The sequence below is a fragment of the Eptatretus burgeri genome, chromosome 7, assembly GCF_056783735.1.
Source record: "Eptatretus burgeri isolate ZD-2024b chromosome 7, Ebu_testis_v1, whole genome shotgun sequence".
Lineage (NCBI taxonomy): Eukaryota > Metazoa > Chordata > Myxini > Myxiniformes > Myxinidae > Eptatretus > Eptatretus burgeri.
The window spans coordinates 104,139,639-104,155,501 of NC_140967.1; the positions used below are offsets into that span (position 1 = coordinate 104,139,639).

General features: G+C 43.9%; 1 protein-coding gene across 4 annotated transcripts in view; it reads right to left on the minus strand.

Annotated features, from left to right (window-relative positions):
• MRPL3 (mitochondrial ribosomal protein L3) overlaps positions 1-15,863 on the minus strand; it is a 100,184-nt gene that overhangs the window by 61,713 nt on the left and 22,608 nt on the right. For all 4 annotated transcript variants that reach the window (XM_085890102.1, XM_085890101.1, XM_085890100.1 and 1 more), the window contains exons 4-9: positions 12,066-12,164; positions 8,326-8,425; positions 8,142-8,202; positions 7,656-7,767; positions 6,408-6,482; positions 6,039-6,116 (exon numbers count right to left, since the gene is read on the minus strand). In XM_085890102.1, coding sequence (XP_085746228.1) covers positions 6,039-6,116; positions 6,408-6,482; positions 7,656-7,767; positions 8,142-8,202; positions 8,326-8,425; positions 12,066-12,164 — 525 coding nt within the window. The remainder of the gene's footprint in view (positions 1-6,038; positions 6,117-6,407; positions 6,483-7,655; positions 7,768-8,141; positions 8,203-8,325; positions 8,426-12,065; positions 12,165-15,863) is intronic.

Sequence of the window (15,863 nt, forward strand, 5' to 3'; positions counted from 1 at the left end):
TGAGGGTTTCAATAATTTTGTAAATGCCATTTCTTATTTGTTCTGATTTAAAAGGATACATTAAGTTCTGAATCAAAAACAAAGGTTCTGTAATATTAACAGTGAAATAAGGAATTGTGGAGACAAAATACTTTTGTCAATTTCAACTTATTTTTGGAGAAAATTGTGAGTTATTTGAAAAAAGTGCAAGGGTGACAATATTTTTGGCCACGACTGAATGTCACAAATACGCAAAACAATCGCCAAAGAATATCTACGTAGAACGAAGTAGATTCTGAAAACGTACCTCTCCCTAAGAAACAAGAAACAAAATCAAAGCCATAAACCACCTCACAGTACGAGTGTTCCAATACAGCTGTGGAATAGTAAACTGGCCCCAATCAGAAATCAATAAGTTACACATCAAAATAATAAAACTCCTTCCCACCCTCAAAATGTTCTACAAAAACCAGTGCATTCTGGGAATGTACCTGCTGAGACGAGAGGGAGGGAGCGGCCTGATGCAACTCAACCAGGTGTACAGAGCGACGAGTGTCGGACTAGCCGAGTGTGTGAAATGCTCAACAGACTATCAGATTAAATTTGTAAACAAACACGAACACAACAAACCTGAAAAAGTATCTCAAAATCACCTTACAAGGAATTTCCAAAAACAGGTGCGAATGGAAGATACCACACAGGAAAATGAAACGGCAACAAATACAGCCCCAGCAATTGCAATAAAGACAAAATAAATATCAACAAATATACACCAACAACTGGGAGAGAACGACAAAAGAGCAAGAAAATAAAAAAATAAAAATTGGACCGAGTTGGGATCGACAAAGAAAGTTCATTAGAATAGCTCTGAAGAGGTCAGCTCAACTGGGACGGAGAACGAATAATAATAAATGTCCAAGATCAAGGACACTACACCGATGGATTTAAAAAGATGGGACTGAGCCAGACGGACAAGTGCTGGTTCTACAAGACAGAAACAGAAAGTACGAGTTAACAGCTTCCAAGACGCAAAAAACTATTATCAGAACAACTTTACACACAACGGCACAACAAAGTATACAAAGTGATTCAATGGCAAATCTGTAAAAAAATTCAACATCCCAGTTCTAGAAAACTCATGGAAACACGAACCAAGGGCAATCATTGAAAAAATGACGTCATGCTCACGTACGACTTGATGATCCCATCGAGCGTGAACATAGAAAACAAATCCTTGCAACTGGACATCGTTCTCAGGAACAAAAAGGAAAATACAGCATTGCTGATTGAGATATCGGTACCCAACGATTTTGGGTTAAATAATACAGAAATCAAGAACATGACCAAATACCAGGACCTCAAAAATGAGATCAAGAGATCTTGAGAGACGAAGAGCGTGAAAATTACACCACCAGTGATAATTGGAGCAACAGGAATAATAAAGAAGAAGCTCACAGAGATTAAAAAACCATCCCCAGGAATATTACCACAAACGAACTACAATTGGAGACAGTCCGGGGTTCGGGGACGATCCTCAAAAGAGTCGGCGGAACAAAACTCTGAGAACAACAAAGTTGAACAGCTTGGTCTATGAACTGTGATCCCGTACCGAAGAGAACGTGGATACATTGAATCATTGGAGGACTTCGTTCTACAACCGACACACACACACACACACACACACACACACACACACACACACACACACACACACACACACACACACACACACACACACACACACACACACACACACACACACACACACACACACACACACACACACACACACACACACACACACGAATGATTAATTGCACAACTTGGTTTCTTACACCTGATATCATTGTATGTCTATTTCTGCAACCGGTTGCACAATTGGTTGCGAGGAATAGAGATGGGCAGAACTTTGAAGCGATCTTATCGATCTGCAGTGACGTGGTTTATCATGTGGACGTTCGAACTACGATTGGTTGGTACAATCGTGACAGTGCACACACTTCCACCAAATGTGGGGATCTTGTTGCGCAACTACTTCCTCAGAGGTGGACCCGCTTAACACACGATTCCATGATGCAGGAAATAATGGAAACGAGGCAGTTTGGAAAAATCCCAGCATTGTTACCCTGAGTACCATTTCCAGAGGGAGAACATCTTGTGCATCCAGAAAAGCGTTTAAAGTTAAGAAGAATCAAAATTTCAAAATGTGACAATCACTATATATAATTAATCAGTAAGGATTTCTTTGTTTCTTTGTGCGTCTCACCTTTCTTTGTGGGTCCACGATTGGCTGTTAAACACTTGCGATGCAAGTACGCAAAGAAACTTTAGAAACACGAGATGGTTCTCCAAGGAACAGCACCAAAAAATAGTCAGCCATTTTGTGGGAAATCATCATTGTATTCGGTGAGCCGCATCGAGATGACATTTAAATGTTGTACCCCCAAAAGTATCGAACTTCTCCATCCTCGATGCAACGTCACCCCCTAGAGGGCGAAGCTGCAGTGCGTTTTAATGCAAGCAAGGTTTGTTTGTTTTTTAGCCGAGCCTTAGCTCGAGAACGCCTGAGTGATGTTGCGAATAGACACAGATGGGAGGAAAGGCCTAACCCATGTTGGAAAGCCCCGATAACGTTGAAACACGCATCGACGTGTGCGACACCCCTTGGGAGTTTAGCAACAAGGAACGGGCTCGAGAGCTAACCGAGGCTGGCATTTTCCCTTTGGCCGAATAATGCACAGTCTCATCCGACCGAGAAAGCCGGACCTGAACTGCCGCACGGCATGCCGTAAACGACGATCCTGCATTTGAATCCCAGCACCAGTTCAGAGCGCAGACGGATAGAAAGCAACAAGATGTCTCTGCAACACTTCTGTCTTCCCAGTTGTATAACCACGTGACTCATTCAAGCTTCCAAGTTTTGCTTCTGCCATCGCATCATAAAAATGTGCTATGAAAGAAGCATTTTAATTGGTTACCAACTCTGCCCTTGATAGGGTATTGTTACTGCTCGATTGGCTTGCCACTGAGAACGACACATTGCGGTGAAGGCACTCTCTTCATTCCCAGGAAGGAGGTTGGCAAATGGTAGTTTCAACAAGCATTAGCCATTGATTACTTTGCACAAAGTTAACAGCTATCGATGGCAGCTGCAGTCGGAGTTCAAATTTGCACCAAAGTTTGTATTTTTCGAAACATCGGCACTCATGGTAGAGTGAAGAGACAGGGTAAAAAGGCAACGCATTGACAGTGAAGCAGCAGTTAGACGCAACAAGTGACGCAGTACAATCGAGACAGAAGAGAATCGAGGGGACAAGGTAGCGTTCGGCTTTTGGAGTTGTTACTTCTGTTAATTGCAGCTTCAAGTGTCGGTTGTTGTTTGGTGGCGTTCCCTCTGCTTCACAAGTCTGTGGTTCGACTGCGCCATCTTGTGCACTGCCTGCGTTCCCACAGGCCTGCCTCGTCTCGTTTTCAATCCTTCCGCCCCAAATTCATTTCACCTCTTCCTCCTTGTTGCTTACCACCCATGATGGTCCAAATTATAGTAATGAGTGATTATCATCGATATATTATTGTGAATCACTTTGTTTCTTCTCTTGAATGTCATTTATAAATCAGGTTCCTCATCAAGGTGATGCTGCTCAGTTACTTCCGCTGTAAAACTGGCTCGAAATGAAACAATTTGGGACGTCAAGGGAACTGCTTTCCACTTGACCTGGTTGGTCATCCGAGTTTGTGTTTTAAGGATCTCTATCCTCGGGGCGTCGCGAGGTAACGTTTGGAGGTGTGTGACAGTATTATAATCATCACACAATAAGGCAACTATTTTCAAAGCATTCACAATTGTGTTATCGAGGACACAACCTGAGTTGGTGCCAAAGCCACTTAATGCTCGCCTGTTTTATTATACATTTATCGTTTTTAAAAGACTCGTCTAATAAAAATTTTTTAAAGCATTGCAGTGAAGTCTGATCCAAATAATTTTAAAGCAATATATGTATTTGTATATTGTAATCAGTAAAAAATAGTGTGGTAGATAAAAACAGAAAGGAAACTAGAGGAGAAGCACTCGGAAGAGTGCAAAACCTCCGCCGCCAATACTGCTGGGTCACTCAAGTGAACCTTATATCTTATTCATTAAATATGTCAACAGTGCTGACAGTTATAGTTCTTTTCTCCAACATTTTTTTTTGGGGGGGGGGGGGGTTGGAAATCACTTAAAACATGTAGAAATGCCCAAAAATTTTTTTTTTCTCGAACAATTTTTTTGGGGGTGGAAATCACTTAAAACATGTAGAAATGCAAAAAAAATAAAATTGGGGGGGGGGGTGGGAAATCACTTAAAACATGAAGAAATGCCAAAAAAAAGTTTTTTTTCCTCTAACAATTTTTATGGGGGTGGGGGTTGGAAATCACTTGAAACATGTAGCAATGCAAAAAAAAATTTTTTCTCTAAATTTTTTTTTTTGGGGGGGGGGGGTTGGAAATCACATAAAACATGTAGAAATGCAAAAAAAAGAATTTTTTTCTCTAACTTCTGGGGAGGGTTGGAAATCACTTAAAACATGTAGAAATCCAGAAAAAAAATTTGGGGGGGGGTTGGAAATCACAAAACATGTAGTAATGCAAAAAAAAATTTTTTTCTCTAAATTTTTTTTGGGGGGTGGGGGTTGGAAATCACTTACAACATGTAGAAATGCCCAAAAAAAAATTTTTTTTCTCTAACAATTTTTTGGAGGGTTGGAAATCACTTAAAACATGTAGAAATGCAAAAAAAAAAATTTTTTTCTCAAATTTTTTTTGGGGGGAAGTTGAAAATCACTTAAAACATGTAGAAATGCAAAAAAAATTGGTGGGTGAGGGGGGGTTTGGAAATCACTTAAAACATGTAGAAATGCAAAAAAAGAAATCGAAATTGTTGAAAAAAAAGTTGCAAAAAATTTTTTTCTCCAACAATTTTTTTTTGGGGGTGGGGTTGGAAATCACTTGAAACATGTAGAAATGCAAAAAAAATTTTTTCTCTAAATTTTTTGTGGGGGGGGGTTGAAAATCACTTAAAACATGTACAAATGCAAAAAAAAAAATTTTCTCTAACAATTTTTTTGGGGGGTGGGGGTTGGAAATCACTTAAAACGTAGAAATGGCCCAAAAAAAATTGTTCTCTCTAAAAAAAATTTTTGGGGGGGGGTTGGAAATCACTTGAATCATGTAGAAATGCAAAAAAAAAAATTTTCTCGAACAATTTTTTGGGGGGTTGGAAATCACTTAAAACATGTAGAAATGCAAAAAAAAAAAATTTTTTCTCACAATTTTTTTTGGGGGGGGGAAGTTGGAAATCACTTAAAACATGTAGAAATGCAAAAAAAATTTGGTGGGCGGGGGGTTGGAAATCACTTAAAACATGTAGAAATGCAAAAAAAAGAAATCGAAATTGTTGAAAAAAAAGTTGCAAAAATTTTTTTTTCTCCAACAATTTTTTTTGGGGGGTGGGAGTTGGAAATCACTTGAAACATGTAGAAATGCAAAAAAAAAATTTTTTTTCTCTAAATTTTTTTGTGGGGGGGGGTTGAAAATCACTTAAAACGTACAAATGCAAAAAAAAAAAATTTTCTCTAACAATTTTTTTGGGGGGTGGGGGTTGGAAATCACTTAAAACATGTAGAAATGGCCAAAAAAAAATTGTTCTCTCTAAAAAAATTTTTTGGGGGGGGGGGGTTGGAAATCACTTGAATCATGTAGAAATGCAAAAAAAAAAAATTTTTCTCGAACAATTTTTTTTTTTGGGGGGGGGGGATCCAAAATCCAAAAGTCCAAAATCTAATGGCATGATCCTTGGACCATAACCAACCCACCCCCCCCACCAAGTTTCGTCGAAATCCGTCGAGTTTTTCCGTAATACAAAAAATTTAACATTTTCACGCTCACGCCGGGGGTATCGCTATAGCTCTCTGTTCTTCGAACAGGCGAGCTAAAAACTGTACACATATAAGGAGAGAATGAAAAGTTTACAACAGAAAGTTAAACGACACAAAAATCCAACACGACATCGATGCTCGTACCTTCACGAGGCAGTTCTTATGCCCAGGGACAGAGCCATGGAGGTATAACAGGTTCTGTTTCGTGTTCACACGCCACACCTGTATCATCGGCGGTAAACAACAAAATGACCGACATTGATACACAGCACTGCAACAAGTCACTGAGAAATCAGGGGAAAACGGCATCACCATCATTTTATTGTCAATTTCATCGCTGTGGTTTCATCTTCGAGAGCAACATCAATTTTCACTTAACCATCTCTCAGTTTCATCTGATGCCGCCGCACAGGAACGTGAACGATAAAACGAAGGTTTGAGAGGGTAAGTGATGGATGCCCGAGGAGTTTGTACCCCATACGGTGAAATCGACAAACGCGTGTAGCCTCGAACCTTCAAGCCGCGTGCCGTTCTGTAAACGTTTCCCATCATCCCCGGCATCTTTTTCCCGGGCCACACCCTGGCAACCTGCGGACAGGACAGTAAGCATTTTGGCACCGCATTGTTCTCAGCAAAACAACTGGCATGAAAAATTAACAATGTCATTCAATAATCACCTTTTTCCATCCTCATTTATTTGATGATGCACATTAAAGATCACAAGGTTATGGTCCACTGCTGTGCAGTGATCGATACATGTTGGCAACATTAGACTGAGGTCTTCCTCAGCAATAGATCTCAACCTCAACAGATTGTAGAATCATCTGATTCTGGATGCTCAAAAATCTCATATTCTTCTTCTATCACATGCAGTACAAGGTTGCAAGGTAGCATCGCTGGTTGAGGGTGTGGCTGTGCCGCTGATGTGAAGTCCGGTGTAGGTTAGAGCAGAAATTTGTTCAGGGTTTCGGTGATAGCTCGCCTACTCTTCGCAAAGAACACCGTGGGATATTTAACGACCACCAACTAATGCTGGCAGACGGGACACCTGTTTAACGTCCATCCGAAGGACGGCACGCACATTGATGAATCACCTTAGCTGTGAAACACCGGGATGACAGTTTATAGCTGGGTCGGGATTCAAACCCAGGCTAGACAGCTTATAAATGAGTGTGCATATCTCCAGGCCATCCTGACAGCCTATCCCCTTCATGTGCAGCCTTTTTGGCTGCTGGTTGCATCATTGGATAGGGGCCGCGGCTATGCCGCTGATGCAGTGCCCCTATTACCAGTACACACTAGTGCTCATTTCGCTGACCTCAGAAGGATGACAGGCTGAGTCAACCCCACCTGGTGTTCATTCAGCTGCCAATGGGGCTCAAACTCAGGACCCTTGGATCCCAAGCCACCACCCCAACCGCTCGGCCAACACCAGGCGCCAGATTTGTAGCACATGAAGTATAAATCATAGATCCATTTTGACAGTTGAAACCACAGTTTTGAATGTCTCCATCTCTTTTGAAGCATTTCTGGCAAGTGATCATTGTTTATAATCTCTGAATCACAAACTCCCTTCTCAGCTCTCTCCATAAAACACCCTGTTCAGAGATTATTCAATTCCTAAGTTGACCTTACCGATCAACACTGCCCTTAAAGTGACAAAGCCTTCTTACAGGAAATGTGTTATACTCACAAGCAAAGACTTATGATACCATTCTACAGATAGAAGAGCAATATCCTTCATGTGTGCACTGTACATACCCCTGAAGTGCCAATGGCTCCAGGACGCCTGTGCGTCTTGGTGTGCCCATGGCTGGCGGGCTGCCCGCTAAAACCCCAGCGCTTCATCACACCCTGGAAACCTTTACCAAGGCTGTGGCAACAGGAGATGGTGTACGTGAGCATGGTAAAGTAAGGAGAGATCAAACAATCGATGCACTGCATGCAGGATGTGGACATTCACAGATCGAAGTGAGTGTAAAAGGACTGAGAGAGCAAGGGGCCTTCACAGATAAGAGAATCGTTAACTAACCACAGCTGTGAACACGTTATAAATACCAGTGTTACACACTACGTCGAGTGGGCCATTGTCTGCTAAATTTTATAGGCCAACACAAAATCACAATGGCAGATCGAACTTAAGGAGTTGTCATTTACAAAAAGAAATGCCAATTTTACCAAATTTCCGAGATGATAAAACTTTGTCACTTCTATTAACACGTGTACGAAGCGCTTTTGTGCACGTACGTTTTTGCAGTGACGTCCACGTAAAAACCAGGTCTGAAGTGTGCAGCATAAAGGGGCGTTCCTGCATTACACAGAAGGGAGGACTTTCACGCGTGCACGGAAAGCACAACTTAGCACCGATCGGAATCCTCAGGACTCGGGAAATACCTCCCAGCGATGGCCGACGCAACCGAAGGTCACTCACCCGGTTTCAGTATTGCGTTGTCTGACACCTTGAACAAAGACAGCTTTTCCTTCGGAGGAACGCCGGCACGCCGGAATTTCTCCAGCTGAACAGCAGATCTCTGTCATCGGACACAAAGTACGGGATGCTGGATCCCACTCGCAGCCATGCATGTTCCACCGAGTCCAACTAGATCCAATAACACGGCTAACAATACTTGGAAAACTGCTGGCAACGAGCCACATATTTGTTGTGTAGTGGGTTCTTCGCGATTGCACAACATTTCCTCGTGATCTTCATGCTTTTCAACCTATTCTAGAAGCTACCTCAAGGATGGATGGCCCTGTTGTAGTCCTACACCAAAGCCATTCATGATTGTCCATAAGCATTATAACAAGTAAGGGTAAGATTACCAATCCCACCAATTTGTATTTGATGGAAATGTTCGAACACAGCATGCAACTGGAACGGCACTCGGTCAAGCGCATACCTCCACCAGGCTGAACAATTTGCATTTTGTATCCCACTGATAGGCCGGATATGCATCTGGACCATTCGTCCTCATCACACACCAAAATCTAATCGGCTCGTTCTCGTCACTGACCCAACTCATCCGGACAAAGTTTTGACATAATCCGTCCACATGTTTTTGAAATATGTTGTATATTGTGACGGCTTGAAAAACCGTATGCCGAAATTGAAACGCACACAGCACGTAGACTGTGAAAAGAGTTATTTCATAATGTATGTTAAGAATAGCGCCTTCTCTGTAGGGGTTGTTATGTTTTTAAATGCATTGGGTTGGCTAGCTTGTGCCCCCTCTCAACCAATTGGGATAATAACATCAGTGCGTGATGACGTGTGCCGTGACTGCCATCATCACGTCGGGCGTGCGTTGTTTTACTGCCATGGCTGCTCAGTGTGTGCGAATAACACCAGCGTTCTGGAACCTTCGCCAAAGCCATGGCTTTAGAAGTGCACGCCAAATTCCCGTTCATTGTTTGAAGCCCCCACCAAGTCCTTGTTTTTCTGTTTGTCTGTATGGATGTCTTCCCTGTACTGTAATTTCTTGCCGTCTACCCCTGTACTGTATTTTCTTTTCCTAATCCCCATTCATTCCCCTCCATGTGAACAAAACCGATATACGGACCAGGACACGACACAGCCCCCCTATGCAATAATTGCCCCATGGACATTTTTGTACATGTGGGGTTCGTCCCGGGTGCATGGGGGTGGAAGGGATTTCTCTATGTTAAGTGTGGAGCTCCGCTCCTGGAGACAGCTGGAAGGGCCAACTGAGTGCATATCCGGATGGGCAGCACAATGGGCGGGGCTACGAGGACATCCCCCAATGGCTGGCATGGAGCTAGCTCGTAGGATCTGACGTCGCCCAATCGCTGGCACCAGGCCGCCTCGGAAGATCTGACGAGTGGCTCTTTGGTCTCGCCTGCCCTCAGGAACTATAAAGCTGTGCCCAACATGCTGTTTCTTTCTCTCTCTGCCCTAGTCATTGCATTGCACTCTCTCCTTGCCCTAGTTGTTATATCCATAACTATATCTATATCTATATCTACAATATATCGATATATCTCTCTCTCTCTCTCTGCCCTGGTCGTCGCTCTCATTTCTTCCCTGGTCCCGGACACTTTGGTTCGCTGGTGGAGATCTGTGGCACTCGTGGCTGTTAGCTGGCTGCTCCCGATGGAGCTCGTGAACCCTCGGTTTTGGATTGGTGTCGGGGCCATTCCAGAGAGTGGCAGGGAGAGCGGTACCAAGTTGGGGAAGGTGACAGCTCCATGTATGGTAGGCTGAGGCCACCCTGCACCTCCCAATTGTCTCCCCGTGTGTGTGGTCTGATGGGTACCCTATCATGTTATCCGGAAGGTAAGGAATAGGTTAAGCTAAGTCTGTGACTTGTGCTTTTTTTTTTTTCCTTTTTGCAAATACACACCTTGATTGCCTTTCATTGCATTTCCCCTTTTCCTGCCCTGGTTACCCCCTTGACTTCATTAAAGCCCTTGAGTTCCCTTCCTTCCTTTCCTGTATCCCACATTGCTTGTTGTAAATACTGTTGTGGTTGACGAAATTCGCAAACCACCATTCAGGTCCCTTAGGTGAGATATCTCTGTAAGTATATGTGTAGTTAGGCCCAAACCCGTTGTTTAGAGGGAATGAATGTCATTCATTCGGGCTGCGACCCCTCGAGATAGCCGTTTTTCTTTTACTATCTTTATTTTGGACCAGCCGCCATTACTACCACCACCAACCACGTCTCAACAGCCATCACACAACAACCACCAACCGCAACGCCGCTTCACAACCACAGCCACGACCTTTACCGTCACAACTCGCCCTCGCAACCATCGCATCACCGTCGCATCATCGAGGCCGACGATAACACCGCTCGGTTATCCCGATAGTACGGAACGGGTCGCTTAAAGTGGCCCGTGTCCGAAGTCGACCTGCGGCGAGGTGTGATCGCCCGGTCTACCCTCCGTGTGGGTAGTTAGGTAGGTCGAATTTGGCGAGCAACCCTATCCCACGCGGGGGGCCGATTGGCACGATCGTGGTGAGGCCGAAAGGCCCACCCGTGACTAGTTCCCGGCGTTAGTCCGAGAGGGTCACGACGGGATTGTCCGTCCGGTGGGCGACGTGCCGCGATTCGAGTTACGTGGCCGTCCGCACGCCGGCGGGCGCGAATTCGCAACAATACATTGCTTGTTCACATTTTCCTTTCAATCTGCCTGTCTCTGTCCTTTCCCCTTATTGGTCCAGCAATGTCCGCACATAGATTAGCCAGGAGGTTATAATTCCCCAACTAATTGGGTCTCACATCAGTCCGGAGTTGTGCTTGCGGTAAGCTCGGTCGCCATAATCAAGATCCAATAAATATGAAATAGCATCGCAAAGTGGGCGTAACCCTTCAGCCCCTTGACGCAAACCAATTTCAAGATGGTGGCCATATTGAAAATCGCAGCATGCCCATTTTCGAAAGGAACCTTCCTCTACTCAACCCCAACACACCCAGCAAAAATGGATTTAATCGGACAAGGCGTTCTCCTCAAAATTGACGGAAACCAATTTCAAGATGGCTGCCGTGGCGGCCACAGTGAAAATCGCAGCATGCCCATTTTGGAAAGGAACCTTCCTCTACTCAACCCCATTATACCTCGCCAGAATAAAATCAATGTGTGAAGCCGTTCTCAAGTTATTGTCCGGAAACCAAATTCAAGATGGCTGCTCTTGCCACCATATTGGATATCGGATTGCGCTGAATATCAAAAGGACCCTTCCTCTAACCACCCCCATTATACCCCCATGAAAGTAAAATCAATCCGTTCTCAAGTTATTGTCCAGAAACCAAATTCAAGATGGCTGCCCTAGCCGCCATATTGGATATCGCATCGCACTGATTATAGAAAGAAACCTTCCCCTACCGAGCCCCAACACACCCTGCAAAAATGGATTAAATCGGACAAGGCGTTCTCATCAAAATCGATGGAAACCAATTTCAAGATGGCTGCCACGGAGGCCACATTGAAAATCGCAGCGCGCCCATTTTCTAAAGGAACCTTCCTCTACTCAACCCCAACACACCCTGCAAAAATGGATTTAATCGGTCAAGGCGTTCTCCTCAAAATTGACGGAAACCAATTTCAAGATGGCTGCCATGGAGGCCATATTGAAAATCGCAGCGCACCCATTTTCGAAAGGAACCTTCCTCTCCTCAACCCCAACACACCCTGCAAAAGATTACTTACAGAGAACGGTGACACAGTCCTTGCACCGACGACGAGTACGTCCTTGTCCGTCTTTCCTCTTTCTTTAGAGATGTACTCCATGACATGGCAATCCTGAACCTGTATGCATTTTCAAAAAGCATCACATCAGTGAATCACTTTTGTGGCAAAAATAATTGCACTCTCCAAGTAATAACAGGGACACCTGTTAGGTCCAATAAATAATTACAGGAACACCTATCCGGTCCATTCTATAATAATAAATGTCAGTGTTTGGCAGTCTGTCAGTGTGTGTGTGTGTGTGTGTGTGTGTGTGTGTGTGTGTGTGTGTGTGTGTGTGTGTGTGTGTGTGTGTGTGTGTGTGTGTGTGTGTGTGTGTGTGTGTGTGTGTGTGTGTGTGTGTGTGTGTGTGTGTGTGTGTGTGTGTGTGTGTGTGTGTGTGTGTGTGTGTGTGTGTGTGTGTGTGTGTGTGTATGTGTATATATATATATATATATATATATATATATATATATATATATATATATATATATATATATATATATATATATATATATATATATATATATATATATATATATATATATATGTGTCCTCCAAAACTCCAAAACCATGAAACCTCGCAACCCCAAACTTTGCATGCACACTAAGGAAACTCCAAGGGAATGCATGAATGAAAACTGGGTATTTGGGTAAAATTAAAACACCCCTTTTGAAGATAATTAACGGCTTAACTTCATGATTCTTTTCCTTGGTCAACACTACTTCATCTTGCAGGGGTCTTAGCTGCCATTTTGATTCGGCCGACGAGAAATGCCTTGCATTGGAAACACGATCTACTCTCACGGGCTTCAGATAAAGTATATAATGGAAATATGACTTCGGATTTGAGGATCAGATCTGGTGGACTAAATAAGTGTTGAAATCTGGAGTGAAATCTGAAAATCTTAAGAAATTACCGATTCTTATAATAAGAGTATAAGCATATTTATTTAATCAAGGCCATGCTTCAATCTTCTCCATATTTACACAAAAACATATGAAATTTCCAAAGCATTAAACTGTAATTTTTCTACCGTTCCAACAATTATATAGAGTGAAGAGAAGATTAACGAATACGCCCAAAGTGTCACTTCATTGAATGCAACAAAAATAGTTTTAAAGCAGGTGAAAGCTCCCACGACGGGAGCACGAGGAGGCTTGGCAACCACGGCTCAGTTCTCCGTGGGGAAATCGCCGGAGTTTGGAAGGCAAATTAAATTAGAGGATTAGGATGAGTAAAGCAATGTCCGGGTTCAAGAGAAAATTGAAAAATGCTTACAGTGGCTGCAAAGCAATGCATCCCCACTCCACGGCAGGATGGCCGAGAGGTACAGACACTCGCTCGAAGCTGTCTCGCCTGGGTTTGAATGTCAACCCAGATATAGACGGTCATCTTGGTGTTTCATCAATGTATGTGCCATCCCTCAGATGAACATTAAACTGAGCATCACATTTGCCAGAATTAGTGAGTGAACATTAAATATCCCTTGGCGGTGAGCTTTGCAAAGAGTAGGGGAGCTATCCCCAGCATCCTGGCCAAATTCTACATTGCTGCTCTAACCTCCAGGGCCACTATATCAGCAGCAATGCCACACGCTCAGCCAATGATGCTACTCAAAGCCTTGTGCTGCACAGGAGAAAAGACGATGACCAGACCCCTGTGTATAGTATTTTATGGCAATAATATTTTAATTCATTTACTCTGTGAAAAATTTCCACTCAATTCCAAAATTTTTAAAACAAGCGATTTTAATCTGTATAGTTACCTGTATATATAGTATACCTGTATATATAGTATAGTTGTTTAGAGAGTGTGTTCCAATTGTCTGACAACAAAACAGATTTTGAATGTCTTTTTCACATGGTCAACTATATGCGGGGTTTTTTTTTTTTAATTTTTTTTTGTATACCTTGTCGAGGCTCATGTGAGAGCTAACACACAACGCACAGCAAGGGGGCGTGAGACAAGAGGGGCGGGAGTGGGAAGGACAAAACAGTGGGGAACAGAGACACAAGGAGATCTGTGGAAGGGAGAGGGATGGGGCAGGGAACATGGGGAATACAAGATGGACATTAGAGGGACTTTCAGGAAGGAAAGCAGGGAATTTGAAGGAGGTGGGCTTGCGTGGATAATTAACGGGGGTAGAAAAGATCAAGGATTTGGATGGGGGATGATAAGAGGTGGTGGTGAACAGCTGTTTTGAAGGCCTGGAGGGAAGAATGGGATTGAATAGAGTGAGGGAGTTTATTCCAAAGGCAGGGAAAAAGAGGAATGAAAGAGTGAAGGTGAGCAGTGATTCGTGATTTTGGTAGTTTTACCAGAAGGGGGTGGTTGGCGAACCTTGAGCGCCCTGCGGAAATATGGTTGGGACAAATCGCAGAGTGAGCAGGGGGGGGGGGCTGGAGAGGAGACTGTAGAAGACAGAAAGACCACCGACCAGGCTGTGGTGAGAGAGTGAGAGGCCCAAAGACTTAGCCTGATTGCAGGAGATGCCAATGATCCGAAATGCCTTGATTTCCACAGCGTGAAGACTAGAAAGGTGGGAGGCAGGAGCACCAGCCCAGAGGGGAGAGCAGTACTCCATCAGGCTGTGGACAAAAGCTTTGTAAGTGGTCAGGAGCTCAGGTGGGCCGAGGAAGGACCTTGCACGATGGAGGATTCCCAGTCGGCGACTGGCTTTGGAGGTGAGGTTTGAAATGTGGCTTTCCCAGGAAAGGTCATGGCAGATAGTGAGACCCAGAAGCTTGAAAGAAAGGACTTCTTCCAGAGGATTGTTGAGAAAGTGGATGGGGGGTTTTCTAAACAGTCCTTTCAGAGAGACATATTGAGAGTGTGAGATTTGTCCGGATTGAAAGACATGTTCCGCGTGTTGGACCAGTTTGTGATTTTACCCAGATCTGCAGTGAGTGAAGAAGCTGCTGCTTTCTGGTCTGAGGGATGATCGATGGTACGGTAGAGGGTGGAGTCATCAGCAAAGAGATATGGAGGATTTTCCAGAGAGATCATTGATGAAAACCAGAAAAAGAACAGGGCCCAGAACGCTACCTTGAGAAACTCCAGCCTGGACAGGACGAGGGGATGAAAGAACTCCATTTAGGGCCACACGGTGACTGCGACAGGAGAGGAAGTCTGCGAGCCATGAGTGGAGATGGCCTTGGATACCATAGGAAGAAAGTTTGGTGAGCAGGGCAAGGTGCCAGATTGTGTCAAAAGCACGTGATATGTCCAGGGATACGGCTCGGATTTCATGTCTGGCATTGAGGACCTCCATCCATTGTTGGGAGAGCAGAAGTAGCATATCCAGGGTAGAGTGACCTGGTCTGAAACAAAATTGATGATCGGAAATCAAGCCATTGGAGAAGAGGAAGGATTTAATGTCTGAAGCGATGATGGATTCCATAACCTTGCTGATGATTGGGAGAAGGCTGATTGGTCTGTGGTTGCAGGGATCTGTTTTTGCACCTTTTTTATGCAGGGCAGTAATGTTTGCTGATTGCCAAGCAGAAGGCAGATGACCTTGACAAATGAGAGGGTGAAGAGAACAGAGAGAGGGTGAGCAAGAGCAGAATAGCAGGTTTTTAGGATACGTGGGCTGATGCCGTCTGGACCGGTTGCAGAATCTGAGTCGAGGTTTGACAGCAGGCTCTCCACCTTGTCAGGAGAAAAGGACAGAGTCCAGAGACAGTTGGGTGCGACTGGGTAAGGTGGGTTGCTTTGAGAGTGAGGGGTGAGAGGGGTGAGTTGGCACTGAAATTGGAAAAAAAGAATGGTTGATG